This window comes from Balaenoptera borealis (assembly GCF_965194805.1).
Source record: "Balaenoptera borealis genome assembly, chromosome: 19".
Classification (NCBI taxonomy): domain Eukaryota; kingdom Metazoa; phylum Chordata; class Mammalia; order Artiodactyla; family Balaenopteridae; genus Balaenoptera; species Balaenoptera borealis.
Window position 1 is genome coordinate 30,320,692 of NC_138878.1, and position 27,390 is coordinate 30,348,081.

A 27,390-nucleotide genomic window follows, 5' to 3' on the forward strand; every position below is an offset into this window, starting at 1 on the left:
CATACCAGAGTAAATTAAAATTTCAAAAATTACATTAAATCTGTTGAATAAAGAAATGCTAAGATTTTATGATGCTAAGGCATGGTCTTACCAAATGTCTTGTGTCAGGCCGTGAAGCTTGCAACTGTTCAAACTCTTCTATTTTTGCAAGATCTACATCTTCTTTTAGTTCCCAAGTACTATCTTCATATGGTAATGAGCACCACTTTACTAAGTAGTAAATAACAGGCTGTAAAAAAATTTTTTTTCATTTTACCATTTTGAAAAAGAATAGTAAGAAATAGTTTAAATTGAGAATCCCCAGAAATAGTTTAAATATATTAACCTACATCGGTAAAAACTTATGAAACTTTTTATGGTGTTTTTAGGTCATTAACTTTAAAAAAGTAATGCTTTAATATTTGGAAGTCTTTAGGTTTTTCTTACTTACTTAAAAAATATTTCTACCAAATATTTACCTCACCAGTATCTTTATCTTCACAAAAAGAGACTTCTAATACTCTGTCTACTTCAACGTAGTCTGGGTTAAATGGTTCTTCTTCCATCTAAAATTAATAAGTAACTTAATTGATATATGATAAAGAAGTAGAAAGATGAAAGTGAAATAAAGACAAATTTACTAGCTATTCACTATAGAACAAACACATAAGTTTGATTTTAATTAAATTTCCAAAAAATGGAATACTTCCATTTTAATTTCAAAAAGATTGCTAGGATATTTGTCTATATTATGAATCACCATGTTATATATAAAAAACTCAACTAAACAGCACTAAAAAATAGGTACTCCAGACAAGTAAGTTACTCTAGAAGATGTGTTCTTTAAAAATTTCCGAAAGGGAGCCTCTTTTGGAAAGAGGCTCTCCTTTACCTTTGTTTTACTACTTTCCTCAGGTCCAAGAGTTGAAGACTAATCACCCGACCTGGAGGCTCCTGTCTCATTTGTATCAAACACTCTTTATCTACTGATGGTTCTTGTGCTCAAGACCCCCTTACCTAACTAAATGCAAACTCTCTGAGCTACCTCACACTCGACTGCACCCATTTACTCTTCAACCTACGCTTCTTCCTGTATTTTCTAACTGGGTTAACAGTAACACAGCACCAACTTCACATCCTACTCCCAGTTACACAAGCCAGCAATGGAGAAGTCATCTTAGATTCCTTCTCTTTTTTAATCTCCCACATCTCTTAACTCATCAATTCACACAGATCCTACTTTTATCTGAAACTCAAATTGGTTCCTCCTTCCTCATTCTCACTGCTTCATCACTTCTTACTTGGATCTTTACAAATAACTTCCTAACTAGTCACCAACTACTGTCTTGCCTCCCTTTAATTTATTTTCACACTGTCCCCACAGTACTCTTTCTCAAATATAAATCATATATTGCTCCCTTGCTTCAAATCCTTCAATGACTCTCCCCTGTTTGGGAACCAAGTCCAAATCAGTTTCTGTGGAATAAAAAGGCTCATACCTTTTCCTCCAGCCTCATCTCCTACTGCTTGACACAGCTGTACCCCAGATTTCATGCTTTAGAGTACAAAAACAGACGCTTTTCAAACTCTATGTTCTGTCACACCTTCATGGTTTTATACTCATTTTTCTCTCTTCTGAATAGATTGCTGTTCCTTCTCTTGTCTGATTGGCTAATTCCTACCCAGTCCTCAAAGTCTTACTTCCAAAAGCCCATCTCAGCTATCTTTGCTGCTTCTCCTCCTCTGTTTAACCTCTAAATGTTATAGTATTCCATGGCTCTGCCTTTAGTTCTCCTAACTATCTTAATCCTTTCCTGAGCAATACTATCACCTCCATGTACAGGACACACTTGGTAACAAAGAGCACTGCCCAGCACCAGAATGGTAATAAGGTATTCTAAGAAAATCTGCACAGCTCCAGTTTATCCTGTACCTGAGTCATGAATGTACCTAATCTTCATGAAAAATTAGAAGATTATTAGTTAAGTATTTCTAAAATCTTCAGCTCATTAGAAACTTCTGTATCAGAGTGAGGAAGTGAGAAATTTTTGAGGACCTCCCAGCATCCAAAAACTGACAGGTCATTTTAGTCATCAAATTTTTGAAGTAGATTTTATAATTACAAAGAAATAACAATAGCTTCATGGTGGAAAAAATCTGCCATAAGATACCAACCATTATCTAGTGATTAAAGTTAACACCACCAGTAATTGGGCAAATAGGTATCATGTACCTCCTGATATGATACACTGAGAATGCTGCTGCATCATCTCTGTAGTGTTCTTTTAAATAATGCATGACCTGAAGCTGAGGAAACATCAGATAACCCCAAATTGAGGGACGTGATACAAAATAAACCACCTAAATTCTTTAAAAAGTGTCCAAGTAATGAAAAACAAAGAAATATTGATAAAGGAGACATGACAACTAAATGCATTATATGCTGCAGGATTGCATTCTGGACCAGAATAAGCATATACACACACACTTTTTTTTTGCTATAAAAATACTAGTGGAACAATTAGTGAAGTATGAATAAGGTCTATAGGTGAGGTAAGAGTACTACATCAATGTTAATTATACTATTATTATGTAAGACTGTTTCTAGAAAATACTGAAATTGAGGCTTAATTTTCAAATGGTTTAGAAAAAAATGTATGTGCATGGGAGAAAGGCAGAGGCAGAAAGAGAGAGAGAGGGGTGCACAGAGACAAAAGGAGAATTAATGTTAATGACAAAGAAAACATGGTAAAATGTTAACATTTAGGGAACCTAGTTAAAATATATGTGGGAATTTGTTGTACTAAATTTTTCAAATAAAAAGTTAAAAAAATTTAGATGAATCTAAAACTGCTCTAAAAAAGTCTATTAAGGGACTTCTCTGGTGGCCCAGTGGTTAAGACTCCGCATTTCAAATGAAGGGGGTGCAGGTTCGATCCCTGGTCAGGGAACTAAGATCCCACATGTTGCGCTACACAGCCAAAACTTAAAAAAATAAAAAGTAAAATAAAAAAATTATAAAGTCTATTAAAAGAAAAATGAAAAAAAATTTAGAGCAGGAAAGGACATAGGACTTTTTAGTGAGGCCTGGAAAGGTTAATGAATTTTTCCAATGAGGTTCTGTTCATGCATACACAAAGATGATACAGAAAATATGCAATATATTTCACATACTGGCAAATCTTCTTTTCCATTTATTTGCTATGCTACCATTTCCATTACTTGAAGAACTCTGCTGATAAAATACTTTAAGATATTAACACACTCACATTCAACTCTAAAAAGTATTGAAATACATGCTAATTTAAAAATACAAGAGTTATCTACCATTCTGAATTATCACTGTTTCTGTTTTAGCTATTTTCCAAGCTAAATTTAGGGAAAGAAAAAATATGTAGATAGCATTTATATTCAAATATCATAAGAGGAAGCCTAAGAATTAAAATGAATAATACTTAAATTTTTGATACATAATACTACATGTGTTCAGAGTTCAACACATAATAGTCTTTTTTTTTCCCTTACGTCTGCAAAAAAATGTGCTCTTTGTGCTTGTCTCAATTTGAATCGTTTGATTTTCTGCTGGATCCTTTTATCTTTCAGAAGCTGCTGTTCTGTGGCCCACTCACAGTGAAGATAGGAGCTAAAATTTTTATAAAAGCAATATATTAGAATGATATAGAAAAACATGTTTTGAGTTTTTATAGATTTATTTTTAATCACAGCCTCTAAAACAAAATATTATCTTCAACTTTACAAATAGGTAGTTCATCATTTCATTTAATGTCAATAGACTCCATATGATTACTAAAATAAAGCCACTGTAATCTAAAGGTCTGCAATTTGCCATATGGAAACAGAATGGTAAATTGAATCATAAGGGTAACAAAATATGACTTTTAGTTTATTTCTTCATTATAATCATTTTGTCATGATCAGAAAGCTAACTTGTTTTGAAACCAGTGTAATTTTATTTAAAATACCTTCCTTCACCAAAGTGTAAGAAAAAGTTGAACAAAATCTGAAAAGTTCAACAATATAAATATGATGGATAATGTCTGTAATTTGTAAAAGTGTAATTTATAAATATTACTGCATTTTGATGTTTATAAGTAATGCTTTCTGGGAAAAAATAAAACACTCAATTTTAACATGAAATGTTTTCAAAATCTTTTCACTTTTTAATAATTTTTAAGTTCCTGCAATAATAAGTATTAAAATATTTTAAAATGCAGATAAAATAAAAATCATAATTTCTTAATATATTTAAAATATTAATTCATATTTAAATACCTTTCTATTACTTTTCTAACTCAAATACTTACTAATTCTTGTATTTTACAAAAAATTCTTCTGTATCAATCATCACTCCAGGTGATATCTAAGAAAATAAATTCAATAATTACGACTTTTATGATCAGGCCATGGAATATAAAGTGTAAAATGTAACATATCATTACTTACTTCCTTTTTTATAATTCTAGAAGATAGTATTTTGTCCACAATTGCAGCATCTTCTTCACTCGGATTCTCCTATGTGAGGGAGGAAAAATGTATGATGACACATTCTGAAAACACTTTAGTTGCCACTCTGTTTATGAATATACTAAAATTCAACAAACATTTATTTAACACGTTCCAGGGACCATGTTAAATGTTAGGAATACGAATATGAAAAATATCAATTGCTGTTACTGTCATCGTCATCATTGGCATCATCATCATAGTAAACATATGGTGCTTTTTAATGTGTTAGGCATTATTCTAAACATTTTACATATATTAACTAATTTAATCCTTGCAAATACACTATAAAGTAGGTACTATTATCATCTCCATTTTGCAGATTAGGAAGCTCAGGCATAGAGAAGGTAAGTTCTTGTCCAAGGTGCCAGATCCCTCAGCTAGCAGATAAGTGGTTGGTTTACAACCCAGATAAGGGAGAGTAAAAGAACTTTACAAAGAGGAAAATGCATATGCAAAGACACAAAGGTGTCAAAACATGGCATTTAGACAACTATGTTCATAAAACCAGAGGACTGAGTGGAGAGAAGTGGAAGGACATAAGGCCAGAAAATCCATACAAAAGGCTTTATAAGTTATGCTGAAAAGTGTATTTTCATTTTTTTCTGACTTAGGACACCATTAGAGGAGTTTTCAGTGGAAAAGTACTGTGATTAGGCTTGTAACTTAGAAATATTCTGCAAGAAGGATAGAGCTTGGAGGAGTTTCAGGAATATATATTTAGGAAGTGAAAAATGTAAAAAATTGGACGAAGAAGCAAAGATAAAAAAAAGAGAGAACAAATCCCTAGGTTTCTGATCTGAATAACTAATGGTTCTATTAACTACAGTATGGAATCTAGGAGGAAAAGCTGGGGCAGGTTTTAGGGGGAAAGATAATGAAAATATTTTTAAAACTTTACATTGGTTTAAAATGTTTTTTGTCATAATCCAAAATCTGTCTTACCACAAATAACTGTAAAGGCTGTTCACCAGGTAAAGGAGCTGAATGCTTTTTTATTTTTATAGAGCCTTTAACCTCTTCTTCAGATTGTTTCCCTTCTGCATCTTCTGCATATTTTTTTCTTTTAATTTGTCGATTTGATCTTCTTTTCTGTAATGAACAATAAGGAGCATATATATGATTATTTTAAAGGAAAAAAATTATTTCTAGTGTGGCAATTTTGTACATTGAATTTTCAAAACTGTATTCAACATTCATCTTTTCTAATTTTTCCTTTTAATTAAAGGAAGATTATAATTTGCCCTTTGCCAAAGGTTTACAACCTTTAGTTTTACTTCCTAAAGTGTCAAGTAACAATGATTAATAATAATACCTTTATTACTTTTCTTTAGAAATTGTTAAGAATAAAAAGGTTTCTTTTTACTTAACTATTTCACAGCTTGGGAAACACATAGTTTAAACTGTTAATACTTTCACAGTTTTTGCCCCCAAACCTAAAAAGTACACATCAGATGAATGTTGGTTAAATAATTAATCAGGGGCATAAAACTAAAAGAAGAAATTAAATAATATTTGACACAAAACCCATGAACTTGTGTTTAAAACAGATTAAAAAAAACCCCAAAATAATATAAAATGTTTTAAAAGAGATACAGAAAATAACAAAGTATGAAATCTACCAAAAAATTAAACGTGAATGGAGGAACCAGTGTTTTACTACCTTTACTAGCTTCCCTTAAAAATAAAGAACACCACTATAATAAAAACAGAAGTAAGCTTTTCAGAAAGTATTATGTGTAGCAACGTAATTTTAATAATAATCTGAATGATTTAAAATCAGGTATCAAATGCGCATGGCTTTACTTACCTCCCTAAATATCAAATATTTGATGTTCCCACTATAAAGACAAATCTCACAATGGCTTGAAAATCCCAAAGGACTTAGGTTTGCTTTTGCTCACCTCCCTAAAATCTCGTGGATGGAGGCATCTCAGCCAGCTGTTCTACTGCTCAATACTCCTTCTTCCTTTTACTATTCTTCTGTGTATTTAGTAACTCCCATGGCATTCCCCCCAGATGCAACCAAAAGAATAACCCATGTGTTCTCCTTTTGGTTTCTGCCAATGTCTTCTATTTGGGAGGTCTTTCATACTTCCGTTGCTATGACAAAACTGAATCAGTGCAGCAGTGTGGGTACAAACTGTTATTTGCATCCAGAAAGGATGCAGTGCCTCTTTCTCTTGAGAGTAGTGGAATATTGAGAGAAAGAAAGGCACTACTGTGGAGAGGTAGTTCAGCCAAATGTAGTAGAAAAATTCCATGCCTCAATTAGGATGGGTCACCATCTCTTAGCCATGAAGATATTTACATTTTCAAAACTCAAGATAACAATTTTGTCATTATGGGAGACAGGAAGGTGGCATACAAAAGTTATAAGAAACTTCTTAAGACTTAACTTCTTAAGAAACCCAATTTTCCCACATCCTGTTTTGGAAAAGATATGAAATATTTATTATTCCCTGGGAGAGAAAATTCTATGGATCTCGAATCTAATACTAAGCTAAAGGAATGTTTGGAGTTCGATTACAGGCATCATATAGTTCTTAATGCTCAAGAACAGTTTAAATTAATAACCATTCATGACATTTATTATTCTAACAATAACCTATATAACCAATGTTATGTCTCACTAGGCACAAATCTTTTAAATAATGAAGTTTGGGAATAATTCAGTATACTTTTAGAAGATTCTGTAGATGATTTCAGCATTAAAGTTTCCTTTCTGGTCACTTAGGCATCTACTGGTACTTTGAAATGCCACACACAGTCCTGAGTAAGTAGTAAACAAGTGGTCTGAAAGAATCCTTTCAACTCACAAAAGTGCACATTCAGGTAATTTTTCACAAGACAGAATGAGAGCCACTTACTGTAAACTGCTCCCTCATTCTATGAAGACTTTATCAGTCTCTGAGTAATTAAAAAAACTCTGAGTTTTTCAACTCTATGAGCTGATTTTGTCATAACTTACATTCCACTAGAGCATATAGTTACATATTAGGCAAAGCCAAGTAAGGTACCACTCTCACCAATTAACTTTCTCTGTCATACAATAGTTCTACTACTTTAAAAATACAAAGCTAATTTGAATGTCGGCATTTTAGGCTAATGTGGATATTTTTGGCTTTCTTTCTTCATAATGTTTTTCGAAGGACAATTTAAAACAGTGACAAATTCTTTCTTCATATTTCTTTTTTCTAGCTTTTTTCTTCGTATGTCTTAAAGGCTTTAATAGATCAGTCAACAGCACTTTACGTAAGAGGTCAGAAACATTATGCTTTTAAATGACTGAATAGTTTGTTATGATATCACTTGTTTCCTATAATAATCCTAATAAAATGTGCTATAGGGGCTTTTTAAAATAATTTAAGTCTCTAAATATAGTCAGACTACTGCATTACACTCTATTAGGTAAAAAATTAAGTATGATAATCATGTTTTCAGATTTCGACCTGACTCTAAACCTTATATTACTTTTCAAGCCTTCAAATCTTGACAATCCATTGTGGTTGAAAGCTACTTTTATATATTTATACATCATTTATATAATAATATATTTAAATATATCAGTAATATAGATTTATAATTGTTTACTAGAAAATTCTTTTTTCCTTCCCCATTAAATTTTTTGTGTTAAAGCAACACATCTATCAAAGCAACCTAATTAACTACAGTGAAAAGTACGGAAAAAATGTGCATGTTAACCTATTCTACCATTTCATTGTTTGTTAATTACATAATGGAAAAATGGCCAGCATTATTTTAGTAAAAATTTAACTAAATTTTCTCATGTCGAATAATTATAAGTTTGCCTAAGTTAAGGATAACATATGAAGAAAAAGCCAGGCCATATAATATTAGGAGCTTTAGTCACTGCCCTTACCTCAACTCTTGCAGCAGCCCAGGAGCCTTGAGCCACTACTCTCCCATTGGATAAGAAGCTGCATAAGGAAGAAGAAAGGCCATTCAGGGGCTTTCTGGCCCCATAATGCAACAAATGCCACCACCCCTACGGCCTATAGTCGTTCTTTAATTATTAGAAAGCAGAGGGTGGCCTGACTTATTATGACCTTCACTATATATATATATATATATATATATTTTTTTTTTTTTTTAACTTCACAAGGTTATTTTGAATATACAGCTATTCAAAAACAAAAAGAAAGAAAAAGGAAAATGCACAGTATTTTTGTCTACATTAGGGGATTTTTAATATAGTTGTTTAACTTTTCTTCAATAGAAGCAGACCAAAGGAATTATCTCTAGGAATGATTCAACCCATTTGCTTTATCATTTGTATGTGACTTTTAAAATTAATATCTCCAGCATTAAATTCATTCAAAAGTACTCTGTAAGTACAGGGTAATATCACTGGATACTTCTCCATGTTAAAAGCCGCCAGGGACTTTGGATTGTTACTTAAACTCTCTGGGCTTCAGTTTCATTATCTGAAAACTGAGAGGGTTTGGAGAGGATGTGTAAGTTTCCTCCCAGGTCTAACATTCTATGGGAATACTACTAGGACCATATTGTAATAATGCTGTCATATAAGTTCTACCATACAATAAAATGTATTTTTACCACTAAACTATAGTATAAATATCCATAAAATAATATTATGCTATCTAAATAATTCTGCCAGTGCTTCATTTCTCAGAAAAAATTTTAATACTCACTTGAGAGTCTTCCTCTTTGAATGCATGCTGTGGCACCTGCTCTGCATCAGATATTTCATCTGAAGACTCATTCTTTCTTTTTTGCTTCTTACCCAATGTAATAATGAGTTTGCTGTTTCAAGAGAAAGAGAGTAAACAGTAAGATCTCTTTGTACTTTTCCATTTTGGGGCAAATTAAGATTCCCATGATAAACTTCCTTCCATTTTGTATCACTTGAATGTCTAACCAAAGATGATATTTATCATGAAATCCATAATGACATTTTCACATGATAAACTCTATTCCAATGGAACAAATACAAACCAGTACTACAGTTAACATATTTCTAAGCAAAGAAAGGCAGACCAATTCTATCACTTGTTTCTTTAGGCTCAAGATTATTTTTCATGAGAAAAATGTCAGGTGATATAACTATTAAATAATTAAAGTAATTCATTTATTTTATTATCTTGTAGGTTTGGAATGAGGGATTTTTTTTCCTTCTACCTCCTATTTATTTCGAATTCCACTCAATTCCTTTGAATCCCGCCTATTCACCAAAAGCCTCTACACTTCTTTCTACCCTATAGTAGTTTCTCCCTTACTTAAAACACTTTATCAATTGATTGTTCTTTGATTATTTCACTTATGTTAAGGCTTTTCTTAGCTATACTATATGTTCCTAAAGAGTAAGAACTTTCTTTTATTTTTTTATATTTCTATAGTATGTATATGTTTACATTCTCTAATATATACATGTATATATATATGTATATTAACACACACTGACTCTAAATGTCTAAAATAAAAATACGTTTTCTATGTTTTTTCCTGATCAAAGATAAAAGTACACAGAAGTACATCCCACATTTCCATATCTGGTTCAACGGATGAGACGGAATGATCTTCAAGCACCATCAGGAAAACTCTATTTTTTTTTTTTAAAGATTTTTTTAATGTGGACCATTTTTTAAAGTCTTTATTGAACTTGTTACAATACTGATTCTGTTTTATGTTTTGGATTTTTGGCCCCAAGGCATGTGGGATCTTAGTTCGCCGACCAGGGATTGAACCCGCACCCTCTGCATTGGAAAGTGAAGTTTTAACCACTGGACTGCCAGGGAAGTCCCTGGAAAACTCTACTTTAGATTTCTGTATTTCAAACATAGAAAACTCCCCAAATATTTACTTTCAAGTACGATATATCGGAAATATATCAAAAATTTTTTCAATAATTATTTACTAATGTTGGAGAACTTGAAGGTTAAGAGCAAGCACTTTGAAATCACAGTTTCAAAGATTTAAAGCTTGACTTCACCATTTACCTATCTGTGGGACACTAGGCAAATTACTTCATAGCTTCCTTGCCTGTAAAATAGGGATATTACAATAGCTAGTTCTATTGTCGTTGAGAATTAAGTGGGATAATACATATCTGAGCACAGCCTTTAACACACAGTAATTTCTCAGCTAATGGTAACTATATCTAACTGTGATATGCCAGGCACTTTCCTAGGTTCTAGGATTTGAAGATAGAGTGGACACGGTTCCCAACCTTAATACATCATTGTTAGAATATGATCCCAGCTAAAATGCTAAAGAGGAAGTTAGCACAAGATGTAATGTGAAGACAAAGGGAGAAATCTTTATGTTTACTGAAGAGTAAAGGAGGCTTTACAGAAAAGGTAAAGTTTGAGATAGGGAACTGAATGATGAAAGAGAGTCCAACAAGTAGTGAAAAGAAAAGGTAGGGTACATTGCAGAAGAATGAGAATAAGCAATGATAAGAGCATGTCAGAAACACACAAAGTACTACAGGAGGAGATGGGTCAACATCACAGAAGACCTTATATTACATGCAAGGAGTTAATGTTTTAGTTTAAGCTCAGCTTTAAGCACCACATGGCAGGAATTTAAAAGAAATCTGTCTAGTTCACGACTGACAACAAATGGCACTGAGATATTTTTGAATGAATGAAAAAAAATAAGCCAACTGGAAGATGTAAGAATTTTAAGCATTCTGGGGATGTAAACAGCATGGTGACTATAGTTAATAATACTGAATTATATATTTGAAAGTTGCTGGGTATATCTTAAAAAGTTCTCATCACAAGAAAAAAATATATAACTATGTGAGGTGATAAGATGTTAACTAAACTTACTGTTGTAATAGTTTCACAATATATACACACATCAAATCATTATGTTGTATACCTTAAACTAATACATTGTGATATGTCAATTACATCTCAATAAAACTGGGGGAAAAACGAATTTTAAACGAGGGAGCAATGCAACCAGAAGGAAGTGAAATGCAAGCCAGGGAAACCAGCGATAAGACTGACAATTCAGGTGAGAGAGATGTAGAGTGAAATATAGGGCCATGGTAGTGTGGGTGAAGAGGGAAAGGAAGACACAATTTTTCATTCTGGAAGCAGAAATGACAGGACTTGGTTATTGACTGGATGATGAGAGGTGAGAAAAAAATTCTAGAATGATTTATCCCCAGGGTATTCTCATATTGGTTTGATCACCACCTTCAACAGGATAATGGTAATTCTTACTTGGTATCTCACTTGCACTTTTCTGAGTATGTGAAATAAATACAAGCAAACATATAGCTTATGTTGGAACCGGGAAATCAGAGGAAGTACAAAAAGATACTCTGGAACAACATTAAGGAACCAACCATAGTTATATGCTATTCCCTCTCCCTGCTTTCATTGGTCATTTCCTCAGTCTTCTGGTCCCTATTCCTTTACTCTGGTTTCCCTCCTAAAATAAAAATCTCCCTTGAGGTCATATCTACTATTAGATACCACACATCCGTATGGATATCCCACAGACATTAAAATCTCAAAATGGCCCCAAACGCAATCCCTCACTTTTCCTAAAACTAATAATGTACTAATATTACAGTATAATGTAAATTCAGAAACGTGCACACATCAAGAGAGTACATACAGCTCAGTGAATTTTCTCAAACTGAACATAAATATATAGCCAGATCCTAGATCAAGAAACAAGACATCACTGGTTTCCCAGAAGTCTCCTGTCATGCTTTCTCTTCAAGCAACAACCTCCTCCTAAGGGTAACCATTATGCTACTTGTGGTTATTTAATATAACCTCAAGTACTTGTGCAGATGATTTTCAGTGGCAAGGTAAGGGATAACTCAAAGTAAACTGATTGGTAGAAATAGTTTTCATGCACTCCCCCATTTGCTATCCATCTCCAAACCTAAATGCATATTTTAGACTAGTTTGTCGATGAGGACAACACTAGTGACAGGAAAGTTCAGTTACTTAAATAACAATTTCCTGTGAAATACAGATCAAGGTCTGTTAATACCCATCAATATACTGATTAAAAAGGAATTTTCTCAGTGTTTGGCAAGCTAAATGAATTCTGTATACATATTCTGATATGGTATCTGTGTGGTATCTGTGCGTCAAGACTCAAATCCCACTGAATAAAAACTTCAATGAAATCAGGAGCAGAGATATTTTATTATTTTTGGATTTATGACTATGAAGAGGTGGCACTTTTCCCTTCTAGTAGTATAAAGTAATTAAATGAAAACTCTCTAAAGACAGTGGACTAAGCTGCTTAAACAATATTTTTATAAATAAACATTGCCTAAATACTAGGTGCTACCAAAGCAATCTTAAACATTCACCCTTTTTGGTGGACGTTAGATACAAACGTTTCCTCTAATACCTTAGATTAACCTTCATTATATTATTTGAAAATTGTACTTAAAACAAAAAAAGAGGGACTTCCCTGGTGGCGCAGTAGTTAAGAATTCTCCTGCCAATGCAGGGGACACGGGTTTGAGCCCTGGTCCGGGAAGATCCCACATGCTGTGGAGCAACTAAGCCTGTGTGCCACAACTACTGAGCCTGTGCTCTAGAGCCCGTGAGCCACAACTACTGAGCCTGCATGCCACAACTACTGAAGCCCGCCTGCCTAGAGCCCGTGCTCCGCAACAAGAGAAGCCACCACAATGGGAAGCCCGCGCACCGCAACGAACAGTAGCCCTCGCTCGCCACTAGAGAAAGCCCGCGCGCAGCAACAAAGACCCAACGCAACCAAAAATAAATAAATGTTTAAAAAAGACCTCAAATCTTATTTTTCATATATTCTGCATTTTCTTCCAATATTTTCCTATAGGCCTGGAGTAGCATCTTATTTCATAAACTCATTAACTATCCTTAACCCATGCAAAAATATTTTTCAAATTGTAACTTTGTAAGAGCTATTTCAAACGTAATAGTTTCCTACTAAACTTCTGAAATCCAAAATATTTACATATGCCCATTCTGTTCAAAAAAGGTACATTTCCATTGTAGGAAAAAAGTTGATTCTAAAACTTGAAGTCATTCTTGACTGACATAATTCTTAGTTTAAAAAAAAAAAAAAAAATATATATATATATATATATATACACATATACACACACACACATACATACATACATATACACATACTATGGTTACTTACACAGAACATTGATTCTGGAAAACAATGAAGTCATATCAGTTTATTATATGTTCTAAAATGGTATATAAGTGAAACTACAAAGAAGAACAAACATTTGGTTGGTATTGATCAGTAATTCCTAAATCTGTGAGGCAGGCTTCATTAGAAGCTTGTTTGTTAAAAATAGATTCCAGATGAGAAAAATAAGACAAACCCAAATTGAGAGACATTCTACAAAATAACTGGCTAGTATGCTTCAAAGTTGAACGTGTCATTAAAGACAAAGACTGAAGAATTATTCCAAAATGGAGGAGTGTAAGGAGATAAGACAACAAAATGAAATGTAGGATCCTTAACTGGATCCTGGCTCCCAAAAATGGAACAACTGACACAATCTGCATGAGGTCTGTAAATCAGTTAACAGAATTGTGTAAGTGCTTACTTCCTGATTTTGATCATTGTGCTTAGGTTACATAAGATATTAACATTTGAGGAAGCTGGGTGAAGAGCCTAAGGGAACTCTGACCTATTTTTCCAAGTGTGAGACTGGTTCAAAATAAAAACTAACAAAACAAAACAAAACCCCAGATTTGTAGGTTCCAACTCCAGAATTCTGATCTAGTAAGTGGGATCCCAATCAGACTTTAAAAAAATTCTCACCAGGTTTGGGAACCACTGGCTCAAAATAATTAGTGAAGAAAACTCTGGGAACAAATATTCAGGATAATGAAACTATTCTATACTTATAGAACACTTAAAATTTCAAAGTGCTTTTGTCTATAATATCTCAGTTGATCCTCACAGGCGAGGCAGACATTGGTCCCACCAAACTAACAGGGAAACTTTAGCCCTGAAAGAGAGAACAAACTGCCAAAATCACAAGTCCAGTAAAAGACAATAAAGGTCTCTTTACTCCTACTCTACTATTTCCAACATATCTTATTCATTTTAACATAAAATGACACTATACTTCAACCAGTCAATAGATATTTAATATCAATAAATATATTTTAATGAATAAAGAGAATTATGAAACTACATTATCTGTAGAAAATCATTAAGGTTAAATTTATTGACTTTTGAACAACCAGAAATTTCTATTGCCTGTACAATGACAACTGATAGCCATAAATGTTATCTGAAGGAAATCAGATGATCCAAAAGTAGAAGAAATAAGATAATTTCAGCTCAGTAAAAGACCCAATTACCAAAGAGCATTCCATTCTTCCATCATGAATTACAAGGAGTTGACTATATTAAACTAAAATAAAATTCTAAAATTTCAGTATACGTACATTCTACAAATAAATTGATCATTTGCTATTCTTAGAAATACCACAGAGTAAAGCAACAAAATAATACAGACTGTATTAATAATAAAGGCTTTATGCAAGTTTTGTTTTTTAAAACATGAAAGGGATCTGTTATCAATGTTAGCGAACTGCAGCAACAGATATTCAGGCATGTAAAAGAACTAAATATTAAAACATAACTTATTTCAGACAGCAAAGGGCAATTTCAAACTAAGTATAAGTATAAATTTGAAATGTTAATTCATTTGACAAGTACAGGCACTAGAAAACCTCAGTGTTTATATTTGACGTTTATATTTGATTTTCAGATGTAGTTTATGCACTCATCTAAATCCTGCCCACATGTTACTCATGGAGGCTGTGTAACAAGCTGCATTCTACACAGCGTCAATCTGCAGTTGCCCCCTGTAGATTCTCTCACTGCAATAACTGGACAAACAATGAATCTTATCCAATTAGTCCATTTGTTGTAATTAATACATCCAGTTCATCATAAGTAAAGGAAACAAGCAAAAATACTATTTTACATTATAATTTTTTTTCTCTTTGTAAGCCCAGTGGAAGGCACTGGGGTTATTTTTAAAGCCATAAAATATATATGTGTGTATTTTTTTTTTTTTTAGATGAAGAAACACATTTAACTTGATGCAATCACTCCAGTTTAAAGTTCAATTCAAGACTCTAGCTTAAACTCATCTGGAAAAAACAAGTTTTAAAGTGGTTCTTTATTTTAGTTAAGCCTTAAATTTGTGAAAGCAGTATTGTATGGTAAATTTTTGGTAACTTGGATTGTAAATCACTTCCTGTTTAGCGAATTCCCTGGTGGTCCAGTGGTTAGGTCTCCGTGCTTCCACTGCAGGGGGCACGGGTTCAATCCCTGGTCAGGGAACTAAGATCCCGCATGCCGGGGGGCGCAGCCAAAAAATAAAATAAAATAAAGTAAAATCAATCAATCAATCACTTCCTGTTTAAGATTGAACGTCATTTTCTTCAAAAAGTTAATTCACTGAGTTGTTTCATATAGCCACTAAGGTGAAGTATTAGCTAAGTATTAACCATAGTATATTTATCAGCACAGTTTAATTTTTATTCTTTAAAAAACTTATTTCTTCTTTTTAAAAAAAGAAAACGACATTTATGCTTAAAAATACTGACAAAATAGGAACATTAAAATCAAATACTTTACTTCAGTGTCCTAAGATACACATGTTAACATCTATGAAACAAACATTCATCTAATTAACAAAGATATGCCATAGTTTTAACTGGCAATATATTTTTTTCTTTCTTACTGACATATAAAATAATGGTGTGTCTTATAATCAATGACATTTTAGATTCAATGAAATAACAGCACATCATTTGCTAATGATAAACCTTACTAATACATCTTATGTAAAGGTATAAATCTTAAAAATGGACCTGTAAATCTTAATTAAATTCATAATAATACATAATGTATATATCAATTCTTTCTGCAGATGAATACGTCTCAGATTTTCACTGACTTTAAGTTTAGATGTAAGGAGTGAAATCAATAAAACATTTTATCTTCTTGGCATTTAAAAATTATAGAACTTACATAGAGACTACTAATGGCATGATTAATAATTAAAATATATATAATAAATTTATACCATATATTTTCAAAGTGCTTTTTTATCATATGCCAAAAACAATTAATTAATTAATACATTTATATTTTATCCAAACAGATAGTAAATTCTTATTATTTTGAATACTTGCAATCAGGGTCTCATCTGTTACTTTATTAACATGGACTATAAAGTGATTATTCCCAATTTCTGATGATTCATCTTATTTTCCCTTCAGACTTTGTTCATATTATTTTTCCCTTATATTATTATTTAGATGTAAGTGTCTCTCTCTAGACATACATTTGGACATACATGTTCGTTTTGTTTAAAAATACACACATACATATCTATGTATACACATCATGGTAGGTAATTAATAAATGTTATTTTGCTTCTTCCTTCTTGGGGGTTCAGAATGACTATCGCAAAGAAGGGCACAATATAATTTCCAGATCTAATTTAATGTTTTACTGTTTTTTCTTTATAACATGACACCCTTAATTCCAACTTGATTTGATAAATATTTCCTAATTTAGATGTTTTCTGCTTTAACTAAAGAGAAAAGCTACTTGTAGCACCTGATAACTCCCATTCTTGTAACAAACAGAAAGAATAATTATGAATAATACAAAAAAGTATTTTTTTACTTTTAATCATGAAGTACCTTTACTGATTAAATTTACAGGGCCACAAGAGCATTTTAAAGTGTCAAAGGCATTCTACTTGTCAGTCTGATAATCTAATGCAAGAAGTAAATTATAACTGAGAACATGGAAACATAGTTTAAATGTCAAAGTTATAAAACATAAATCTAAAAATGCTTCAATCAAATCATGTGATATTTTATTACATAATCTAAAACCGAAGAGAGCCGAATAAGACAATTCTACCAGAAGTCTTAGAATGAATTTATTTTAGAATTTAACTCTCTACTATTACTAAACCATTAGTTTTGTCCCTGTGATTTAATGAAGGATTAGCTTGCCATTTCTAATCTTGATTTAACAAATCAAACACAACCATTTGGCATCATTTAATATTTAATCTTCCATTCATTCATTCATTCCATAAAATTCATTCCCTCCCATTCATGGAGCATCTATTATGTACCGACCATTATTAAAGAAATACCTGCTCTTCTACTTGAAAGGCAGCTTGTTAGAACCTGACTGCCAAGATCAAGAAAAATGTCAAAATAGAAGGTTGTTTCCAGTCCTACCTCACTCTTCATTTTCCACCGGCCATTTCCATTTCAACTTACACTCTTCCACATAACCATGTAACTCCTTTCAAACTCCAAGCATATTTCAAAACAAAATTTACCTGTCCTAAATGCTACTCTAGCTAACCTGATAAACAGAGGCATTCTCATATGAAAGAAAAAAACAACATTAATAAGTTAACCTATTATCCTTCTTACCAGGTAGCAACTGTTTGTTTTCATTTGTCTGCTTGATTTTTAAATTCATCTTATTAGGAACAGGGCCTTAATGGAAAGAGAACCTAGGCAGATAGGTGAGAGTTTAGGCTTGAAGGAAGGGGCATGGCTCCCGGCCTTGGCTTTTTCCTTAAATAGCTATATGTTATTTATGTTTTCAGAAAATAATGGCTAACATTATTAACAGGTATTGCTCTATATGCTTTAAGTGTTATTAAATCATTTCATCCTCAAAATAACACTATAAGGCAAGCACTATCATTATCCTCATTTTATGTCTGAGGAAACTAAAACTTGGAGAGGTTAAGTATTTGTCCGAGGTCACACTGCTTGTGACAAAGGGGAAATCTGAATAAGTGCAACTGGTTCCAAAGTCAAAGAACTTAACCACATTATCATACTGCATGCCCAATCTAACTCACAGAATTGTTGTAAAGATTAAATGAGACTATATTAAAGTCTCTGAAAAGGACACTCTATTCCTTGTATTAAAAAAAAATTAATCTATGAAAGTGACAGAAAAACTGAAAAGTTTTCAAGCACACTAGCAAGCAGAGGCAAGGCAGTATTGGTTTTCTTCTGATTAGTATTCCTAGATTATATCACATCACATATGTGGATTAAATAAGCACCAACTCTGACTATATATCAACCATAACTTATTGTCTACAAATCTAGTTACTTTTGAAATTTATATTTCACATTGCTCATTGTTAAGTTCCAGCACACATTCTCTTTAATTTTATCTGATATAAATCATCTGATATTAGCAAAAGTTCAATTCTTCTAAAACTCATAGAAAAACAAAATCTTTACAAGAAAACATTTAATACATCATGAAATATTATTAATTAAAATGATGCAAGTAAACTTAAGTATTTAAATGATGCTTCTTCGCAGAAAAATTAAAAATGGCAAATTCAAAATTATAAAATGTAGTGGGGCTTATTGGAAAGCACAGTAATGAAATATTTCAAGTGACCAATATAGAACTCTAGATTGTATATGAATTTCATTTCCAGCCATGCTTTTTCCTCCAACATGATAATAATCTTTGGTTGTCTGATAAAGATGATCAAGAAACTGTTTCACTCCAACAGCTTAATAATATATGGGCAAGCTTCACTTTTACTTGCTTGCAACTTATAAATTCCTCTATCAAAAAGTCATCCACTCCCAAGTTTTTTTTTCCTGTCAATTACTTAATACCTCGCCATGGAAATATGTTTCCAATACAATTCTCACCTCTTTTCTCAAGAATGCTATCTCTAAAAACAAATACTAAATTGATCATGCTGTGCAATATTAAAATAATTTATTGTTAATAATCTACCTATTTTTAACAAAAATACAAATATCACAGAATACGTCAGATACTCTACTGTATTACTATTCCCTACATATTAATCCACATTTTTCAGAAATCCATGTTTCTCTATTACAATTTAATTATTTCTAATTTCCCCTTATATATTGTTTTTTCTTGAACCAGGTTCACTTCTGTTATCTTTTGCCTCTAGTTATCTCCCCCCCCACCCACCAATTTAAACTTACTGTAACTCTTGAGGGTTCTCTACCGATTTTCTCTTATTTTATGCATTATTTTTAAATACGCTTTCAAATGGTACCACTATTCTGCGTATATCTCTGTACAAGTTAAAACTGGAAAATTTTAATAGCAGTAACTTTTAATACATTAAAGGATTAAATATGGGGTTTCCTAAATTAAAACTAGACAAAATATTGAAAAAATAAGATATTTTCATACCAAAACGTTTAAATAAAAAAGGAGCAGAAATCTAACTTTCAAATTTTATCTTAGCTATCTGCAAATGAAATGCAAAATCAATAATATTAATTATTTCTCTATTATAGCAAGAGAGCCCGTGTTATTTAATGGTTTGCACTGAAAGGCATCAGGACCTAATGATATAACTCAGTTTGGTGGTTTCATTGAAAATGCTGTGAATTAATTGTTTACAAAATTGTGTTAGTTCTAAATATGTATATAATATATAAATAATTTTGTAAGCAAATGAAGATTTTTATAATAAGGAAATTTTTCCTTTATTGTGTACTTTTTTCTGTGGAAGAAAGAAAACAGATTAAATACTTTATCTAAAATTTCATATAAAGCCTTCAAAAATAACCAAATATTCCTGCAAAACTGATTCTAAACTATGTTGGCCTTAGATTATTTTTACCCTTGCATGCAAAACAAACATACATATAAAACAAATAATAACACTTATTATATTTTTTGAAAATGTATTAGGTAAGTAGTCAAAGAAAAATACCTAGGATTAATATACCCTCCTAAAGCAATTCTTTGTCCTTATAATTCTCTTGGAGCATTAATCCTCACCTGGCTTCTTTATTACATAAAGTAAATCAGAAAGACTGTAAGGGAGGAAGTCTGTAAGAGCCGAGAGCTGCTTATTGTTGATTTAAATGGTCTTAGTTTTCTTGCCATTCCATTTAGTTCAATGTTGTGGGTTTATGAGAAAATATTATATTTCATGTTTCCAAACTATAAGGTGCCCAATGAAGTACAACTAAGAGGTAAAGAAATCTTATAAAAAATTTCAAGGCATTTTTTTAATAAAGAAAGTACATTAGGAACTGGCACAGCAATATGGGTTTCGTTTTGTTTTTCCTTTTCCTGTTTTATATATAAAATGTTCTCCAATTTTAAATTCCTTTTACTAACATTAATATACAAAAAAGTATGTTCATAGACTAGTAAAATTTAGTAAATTCTCAAATATTACCTAATTCATTCAAAAAGGCAGTAAGATACACACAGTATCTAACAACTTAAAACTCCAAAGTGGGAGTAAACACATCATACGCAAATCAAAAGTAGATTAGACAGACTGAACTTTACAAAAACTTCAAAGGAAGATTTAATTCTTAACCAACTTACCCAATTTTTGTCTTCTCTTTTAACTTAGAACAAGTTTTTGTTTTTTTGCTCTCTTTGTCCTTTGGCTTAGATTTCATCCTTCTACCTTTCTTTTCCTCTTTTCCTTCAACTGAAGCACTAGGAAAGTTTTCAGGGCTCATTACTCGTGGAATATTGCGTTCCCCACGCTCCTTTGCTTTTGCTATGGCCTCTGATATTATACGATTAGCCTTTTCTTGCTTGCTTTCTGATTCCACCTTTTTTCTCTGCTTCTTCTCGGACATGATCCTCACCTGGGTATTCTGCAACTTAGTATATGTCCCAGAACCATCACTCTTCTTGGAAGATGGAGGCTAGAGAAATCAAAATAATTTTTATACAACATACCAAAGTACATTTAAACAATTAACATAAATAACCAAAAATTTAGAATTAAGCTTTAAGAAGTAAAATACATAAGCAAATATATGAGTGCTACAAACAAATTTAAAATTAAAACATTTTGCTGATCTAGAAATTAGTGTAGGTATAAAATAAAAAGCTCAAATACTGCTTTTAAAAGTGAAGGTTAAAGAAGGATAATATAGATTCATTGATATTTTCATAGCATTCTTGATTAGTTGATTCAAATTTTGTACTATAAATATAGCTAATTCAAATTTAGTCATGTAAATATTCTGGGCATTTGGAATAAGTCTCTTCTTTCCTCTTCATTCCGGAACTCTGAAAATTATTAATAAATTTTAAATAGCAATTTTAATTTAGAATGACTACTCCCCATAGTTTATTATGACTTTTAGAAAAACAAAGCCTCTCTGCTTTATAAGAAACTGGAACGAGAACCTGAATTCATTTAAATCATTTTAATGTGCAATCTATGCAGCAATGTAGCTAGTTAGTAAACAGACATTCCCATACTTAAAATTAGAGAAAGTTTTAGTTTTTCTGTGAAAGAGTTAAATGAGGATTTTTTTTCTCTTTCTATATCATAATATTTTGCTCAAGCAATTCTGGAAAAAAACAAGTTCTAGTTTTACGTTAAAATTATTAATATTTTAGCAATATCACAGGAAGCAGATCAACAGCATTTTAAAAAGAATATCCTCTTCAAACACGCATTCATCCCATATTCTTAGATCACAGTTTTGTTACGTTCTTACCCGTAAACATGCCTCTGACTACAGCACGGGAAAAAACCACCAGGAATTTCCAAACACATTTTCATGCTGGTTCCAGTGTGCTTCACTGGATATCTTTTCTATACCTGCCTCATCAAAGGTTTCATAGCAGTGCTGCAGCACTGGGAAAGGAGGGAGGGTTTAGAATCGCTCACTAAAATGCCACCTTAAGGCCTACAGGCTATAACAAATAACCAAGACGCGAGAAAACAGCAACAAGCTCAAGATGGCGATGCAGTACGACTCCGCAGCAGCAGCCAGTAATAAGGAAGGTTATTCAATCCCATTAGCCTTTTAGCCCAAAGAACCCCTCCTCCTCCCACTCATTCAGGCTTTCACTTACCCTTCCTCTTGGCCTCTTCACTGAAGACATTTTTGGCGTCAGACAAAGGCTTGCCCTCTGCTTTTTCACCACCCCAGGCAGTGCTCAAGAAAAAAGCATTGAAAGAAGATTCCTAAATGGCCTATTTAGCAAGCTGCAACCAAGAGATGCACAACCCTCCACAAATACACATTGTGATGTATCAACACATTTCTGCCTTGGCAAGTTTATATCCACTGTTCATTCTATTTAGATATGAAAAAGACTGTAAACCCGTCCTAAAAAGCTGAGTTTCCTCAATAGCTGTAAGCAGATAGCCAGATTCCAACAAAGCACAGAAAGAAATGAATGCACAAAGCATCAAAATGCATCAGCATGAATATTAGAGATGTCGTTAAAAATACTGACTCCTTCTGAGGAAGTAGGCCAGCAGATGGTGCTACCAGTTATTATTCCATTAGACTCTGCAATTTAACCCCCAATGGACTGTTCTTCCCTCCATGTAACACATTAACTCTCACTCTACCATTTCCTGTAGTAAAGTTTTTAAAAATATACGTAAAAACCTGATTTAAAAAAATCATCTGAAAAGGAAAACTGTAGTGAAACGGCTTTATGTAGCTATCAATGTTAAAAAACAAAGTCCAATGCATTTTTACCGGAGAAAAATACTTTTCTCCGTGATACTCTATTTAAAACATAAACACATCTGAAGATGAGCAAAGGGTTAAAGAGGAGGTCATGCAAATGAACCCATAACAAGTGACTTCTCTTTAAGAAATTAGATAAGGTTTCTTATTATTCTTCTAACAAAAAGCAACAAGGTCATTTTTAAAATAGAGAAATGAAGCTATTTTCATTTAAATTCCAAAAAGAAGCTTAAGATTTTGAAATGAACACATAAGAGCTGTCTATAAAAAAATAACTAGCCATAGTTAAATTATTTCCTTACTTAAACCTGAATAAATACATTAATTTATTTTCCTAACATAAAAAACTCCTAAACATTCCTGACCTTTACTCCTCACATTCTATTTCAACTCAACTGTTGAGTTTTTAAGATAAAATTTTAGTTTTAGTCCCTTGCTAAAAATAAATAAGTAGCAAGTCCTCCTGAATTTGATCGTTATATACCTATATTTTTCATCTATAAAATATTGAGACTATTTTAGTAAGCAATGATTTTAAATACCTAAAACAAAATTTTCACTGCCTCAAAATTCACATTTACGTCTTTCATTAATACCATTTTTTTTAAATTGGTCTTGGCAAGTCATCTGATATCTGTATTAAAGAACCTGTTTTTAGTTTTTTCCTTTCAGGCATCAAAGGTCTCGAAATGGAGCAACATTATATAAAGTGTCCTAGAAAGACCAATCTAAAAGAATAGGAGAGGAAATTAAAGGCATAGGACCACTAATGCAAGAAAAGGATCTTACTGACCTGGAGGTCATCTATGTAAAAATCATAATAACCAATAATAAGGGCTAACACTTACCAAGTGCTTATTAGGTGATAGGCACTATTCTAAGCACTTTACATGTAATAATTAATTTAATCCTGAATAATAGGGTAATAGTGATAATGGAGAGGAGTAACAAATGGGAGAGATATTCTTACAGCAGAATTGCAAAATAATAGAACAGACCCAAGAGCACAATTTTTTAAAATCATAATAATAATAATAGCTAACACTTACTTAGTCCCTACTATGTTCTAGGCACTATTCCTATTATGACATGTAAATGAACAACATGGATTTAAACTGCGTGGGTCCACTTACACGCAGATTTCTTTCAATAATAAATACTACAGTGCTACATAATTCACAGTTGGTTTCATCCAAGGATGTGGAACCACAGATATGGAGGAATCAAGAACTATAAACATGGAAGAATCACATATATGGAAAACTGACTATAAATTATACTTGGATCTTTCAATGAATCGCTAATCCTGTATTGTTCAAGGGTCAACTGTATATTATCTCAATTAATCTTAAAAACAACCCTGTGAGATATGTACTACTGTTACCCTCATTTTATAGCTAAGGATACTAAGGCATAGAGAAATAACTTGCCCAAGATCACAGGCTACAGAAATATGGGGTAGGGATTAAGAGGCAGAGAGCCTCATAATGGAAACCGTGCTCTTAACCACTATATTATATCGTATTTGGTTCAAATACCATAACTTACAGAGATTAATTTGAACACAAAAGAAAGTAAATGACTTTCTCAAAATCTCAGAGATACTAGTAAGGAAGCAAGAAGAAAATTTAGTTTTTTTCAGTGCCCTTTCCAAGAGGTAGAAATCAACTAGATATGGGTGGGTTTTGGCTGAAGAGCAGGAAGAGTCAATACTTGCTTTCTAGACCAAGTAAGTACTGGTACAGGAGGAGATAAAAGAAATGTTGAGAAAGGGTGTGTATGTGTGCATGATAAGTTTAATTCTTTCCACACTGAGTTTGAAATGAAAAGTTTGAGTAACTGGAAATTTTGGACTGGATCCTCGGAGAGGTCAGGGCTGGAATATAAGATGTAGATTCTCTTGCTGTTTTCTTTGAATATCCTTAGCTCACTGACACTATCCACAGAAACTAAGATGATTTCCAAAATATCTCACTTCTCCTTAAAGCTTTTCAGTAGATTCCATTACTTGATTCAAAAATCCCAATTATTTAACAATAAATCTTAACAGTAGACAATCAAATATTTGTGACCAAACATTTCTGTGATCAAATATTTCTTCTACTATTAGGATATAATATTTTAAATCTATATTCCCATAGAACATCAACACGGAGGTGTTAACTAACTAATCATTTTTAACATAGGTGATTTCCCAATTTACACATAGACACAAACATACAAAAGGGTAGTTAATAGTAACTTTTCTCAATGTTACAATTTTTCTCTTTTTCACCTACATAAGCAGTCAACAAATTCTGCCCAATCTACTTAATTGTGTTTTATTTTGTTTTCTTCCTCTCAGTCCCAACAGCTCCTGCTGTATTAATTTCCCACTTGTTATGGTTACATTATAGTGATGTAGGAAAATATCCTTATCTGTAGGAAATATATCAAGTCATTGGGGGTGATGGAACATCTGGTTTGCAATCTACTCTCCAATTCTTTACAAAGTAAAAGAATTTCTTTGTATTTCATTTGTGATTTCTCTGTAGGTTTGTCACAATTTCAAAATTCAACTTTTAAAATAAAGGCAGGGACTTCCCCAGCAGCCCAGCCGTTAACACTTCGCCTTCCAATGCAGGGAGTGCAGGTTCAATCCCTGGTCGAGGAGCTAAGATCCCACATGCCTCATGGCCAAAAAACCAAAACAAAACAGAAGCAATATTGTAACAAATTCAATACAGACTTTAAAAATGGTCCACATCAAAAAAATCTTTAAAAAAATAAATACATAAAGGCAAAAAAGGCCTTGCTCCCCAAGGACCTGTATGCTAAATGAGAAAAAAAAAAAAAAAGTAAAAGAAGAGAAGGCACATATATTAATAACATATCCAAATATTTATAAGAAAAACAAGTCATAGCAAAACATAAAGATGATATCATATGTGATGTATCAATTATTTTGATAGCAACTAGAAGAATATATGAAAGACCCTGGATGTCATATTTCAATACTAGAGAAACTCAAGGATTTATGGTATGAGTGTTTTTCAAACCATAGGTCATGATCTAATAACAAGTCATGATATAAATTTAGTGGGTTCAGACTAGCACTAAAGAAATGAAATATAACAGAATGAAAAAGAGTGGTACCTAACCTTTATGAATGCTACCTCTTAAAAATTAGATAGTTTTAATACCATGGTTACTCCTCTTTTCCTTTATGAGAGAAAGAAGCAAAGAGATTTGAGTAAGAAATTAGAGGTGTTAAAACCAGAGTGGGGACTCAGTTTTTCCTCCTCTTGGTAGAATAATTTTCCCACATACCTACCCACCCACACTGGGGAATTCATCCATTTCAAATATTTTAGTTGCATACAAATAATTTAAGAATTTGAATCACCAGTGTGTAGACCTGAGTGGAAATCATAAATTTTCAAAAAGAAGGGGAGAATGATCACATGGCTACCATACATCTACTATAGAGCACAGGTTCTACTATTAGGGAAAATTATAAAAAATTTAAAGTTCTACTTCACACATTTTTAAAACAATATGAAGGAACAGAAAGTCTCAAATAATAAAACAGATATAATTCCTTAGTAATAATAAAACACAGAACAAAGAATTTTCAACAACATATATAAAACTGTATTATAGCTAAAAATCTTCCAACTTTTCTCAGGAGAGATGACTCTCAGGCTTCAGACCTGGGGGACTAGGTGAATGGAACTTGCAATGGAAGAGAATACAAAACAGAATAGAGATAGCAAGCCTTGAGCAAGAATGAGTTTTACTGCCTAGAGAAACAACGCAGAATAAGAGAAGAGAACCATTAGAAGAGAACCCAAAACACCAACTTTTAAAGAGCTAGCAGATGAAGAGGAGTTAAAGAAGGAAAGAAGGAAAAACAAAAAGAAACTACAAAAATGGTAAGATGAGCATCAGGAAAGAGTGGTGTCATGGAAGCCAAGAGGAAAGAATAAAAAGCTCTGCCATCAAAAGGAAAGTAAATATCTGAGAGTAATTTGATATCATAAAGCTAACTTAGAAAGCATTTTAGTTCTGTTGAATTGTTTATAGTAAGCCAGTATGCTAGTTTTTAACATCTTTATTTTAGGAAGAATCATATAATTATGTACTTAAATATTCAAATTAGATAGCTAGTGGGAAGCAGCCACATAGCACAGGGAGATCAGCTCGGTGCTTTGTGACCACCTAGAGGGGTGGGATAGGGAGGGTGGGAGGGAGAGGCAAGAGGGAGGAGATATGGGGACATATGTATATGTATAGCTGATTCACTTTGTTATACAGCAGAAACTAACATACCATTGTAAAGCAATTATACTCCAATAGAGATATT

The 27,390-nt window shown here is 32.5% G+C and overlaps 1 protein-coding gene across 19 annotated transcripts in view; it reads right to left on the bottom strand.

The window, feature by feature from the left end:
• The window catches only part of CHD9 (chromodomain helicase DNA binding protein 9), a 244,413-nt gene that overhangs the window by 96,067 nt on the left and 120,956 nt on the right, over nt 1-27,390 (bottom strand). For 15 of the 19 annotated variants that reach the window (XM_082366599.1, XM_082366596.1, XM_082366598.1 and 12 more), the window contains 8 exons: nt 20,917-21,248; nt 9,180-9,291; nt 5,449-5,595; nt 4,444-4,512; nt 4,305-4,360; nt 3,505-3,622; nt 459-545; nt 92-229 (listed from right to left, as the gene is read on the bottom strand). In XM_082366599.1, coding sequence (XP_082222725.1) covers nt 92-229; nt 459-545; nt 3,505-3,622; nt 4,305-4,360; nt 4,444-4,512; nt 5,449-5,595; nt 9,180-9,291; nt 20,917-21,248 — 1,059 coding nt within the window. Of the gene's footprint in view, nt 1-91; nt 230-458; nt 546-3,504; nt 3,623-4,304; nt 4,361-4,443; nt 4,513-5,448; nt 5,596-9,179; nt 9,292-20,916; nt 21,249-22,055; nt 22,384-22,416; nt 27,214-27,390 lie in introns of those variants that run through there. The other 4 variants (XM_082366594.1, XM_082366593.1, XM_082366595.1 and 1 more) reach the window with 3 other exon arrangements.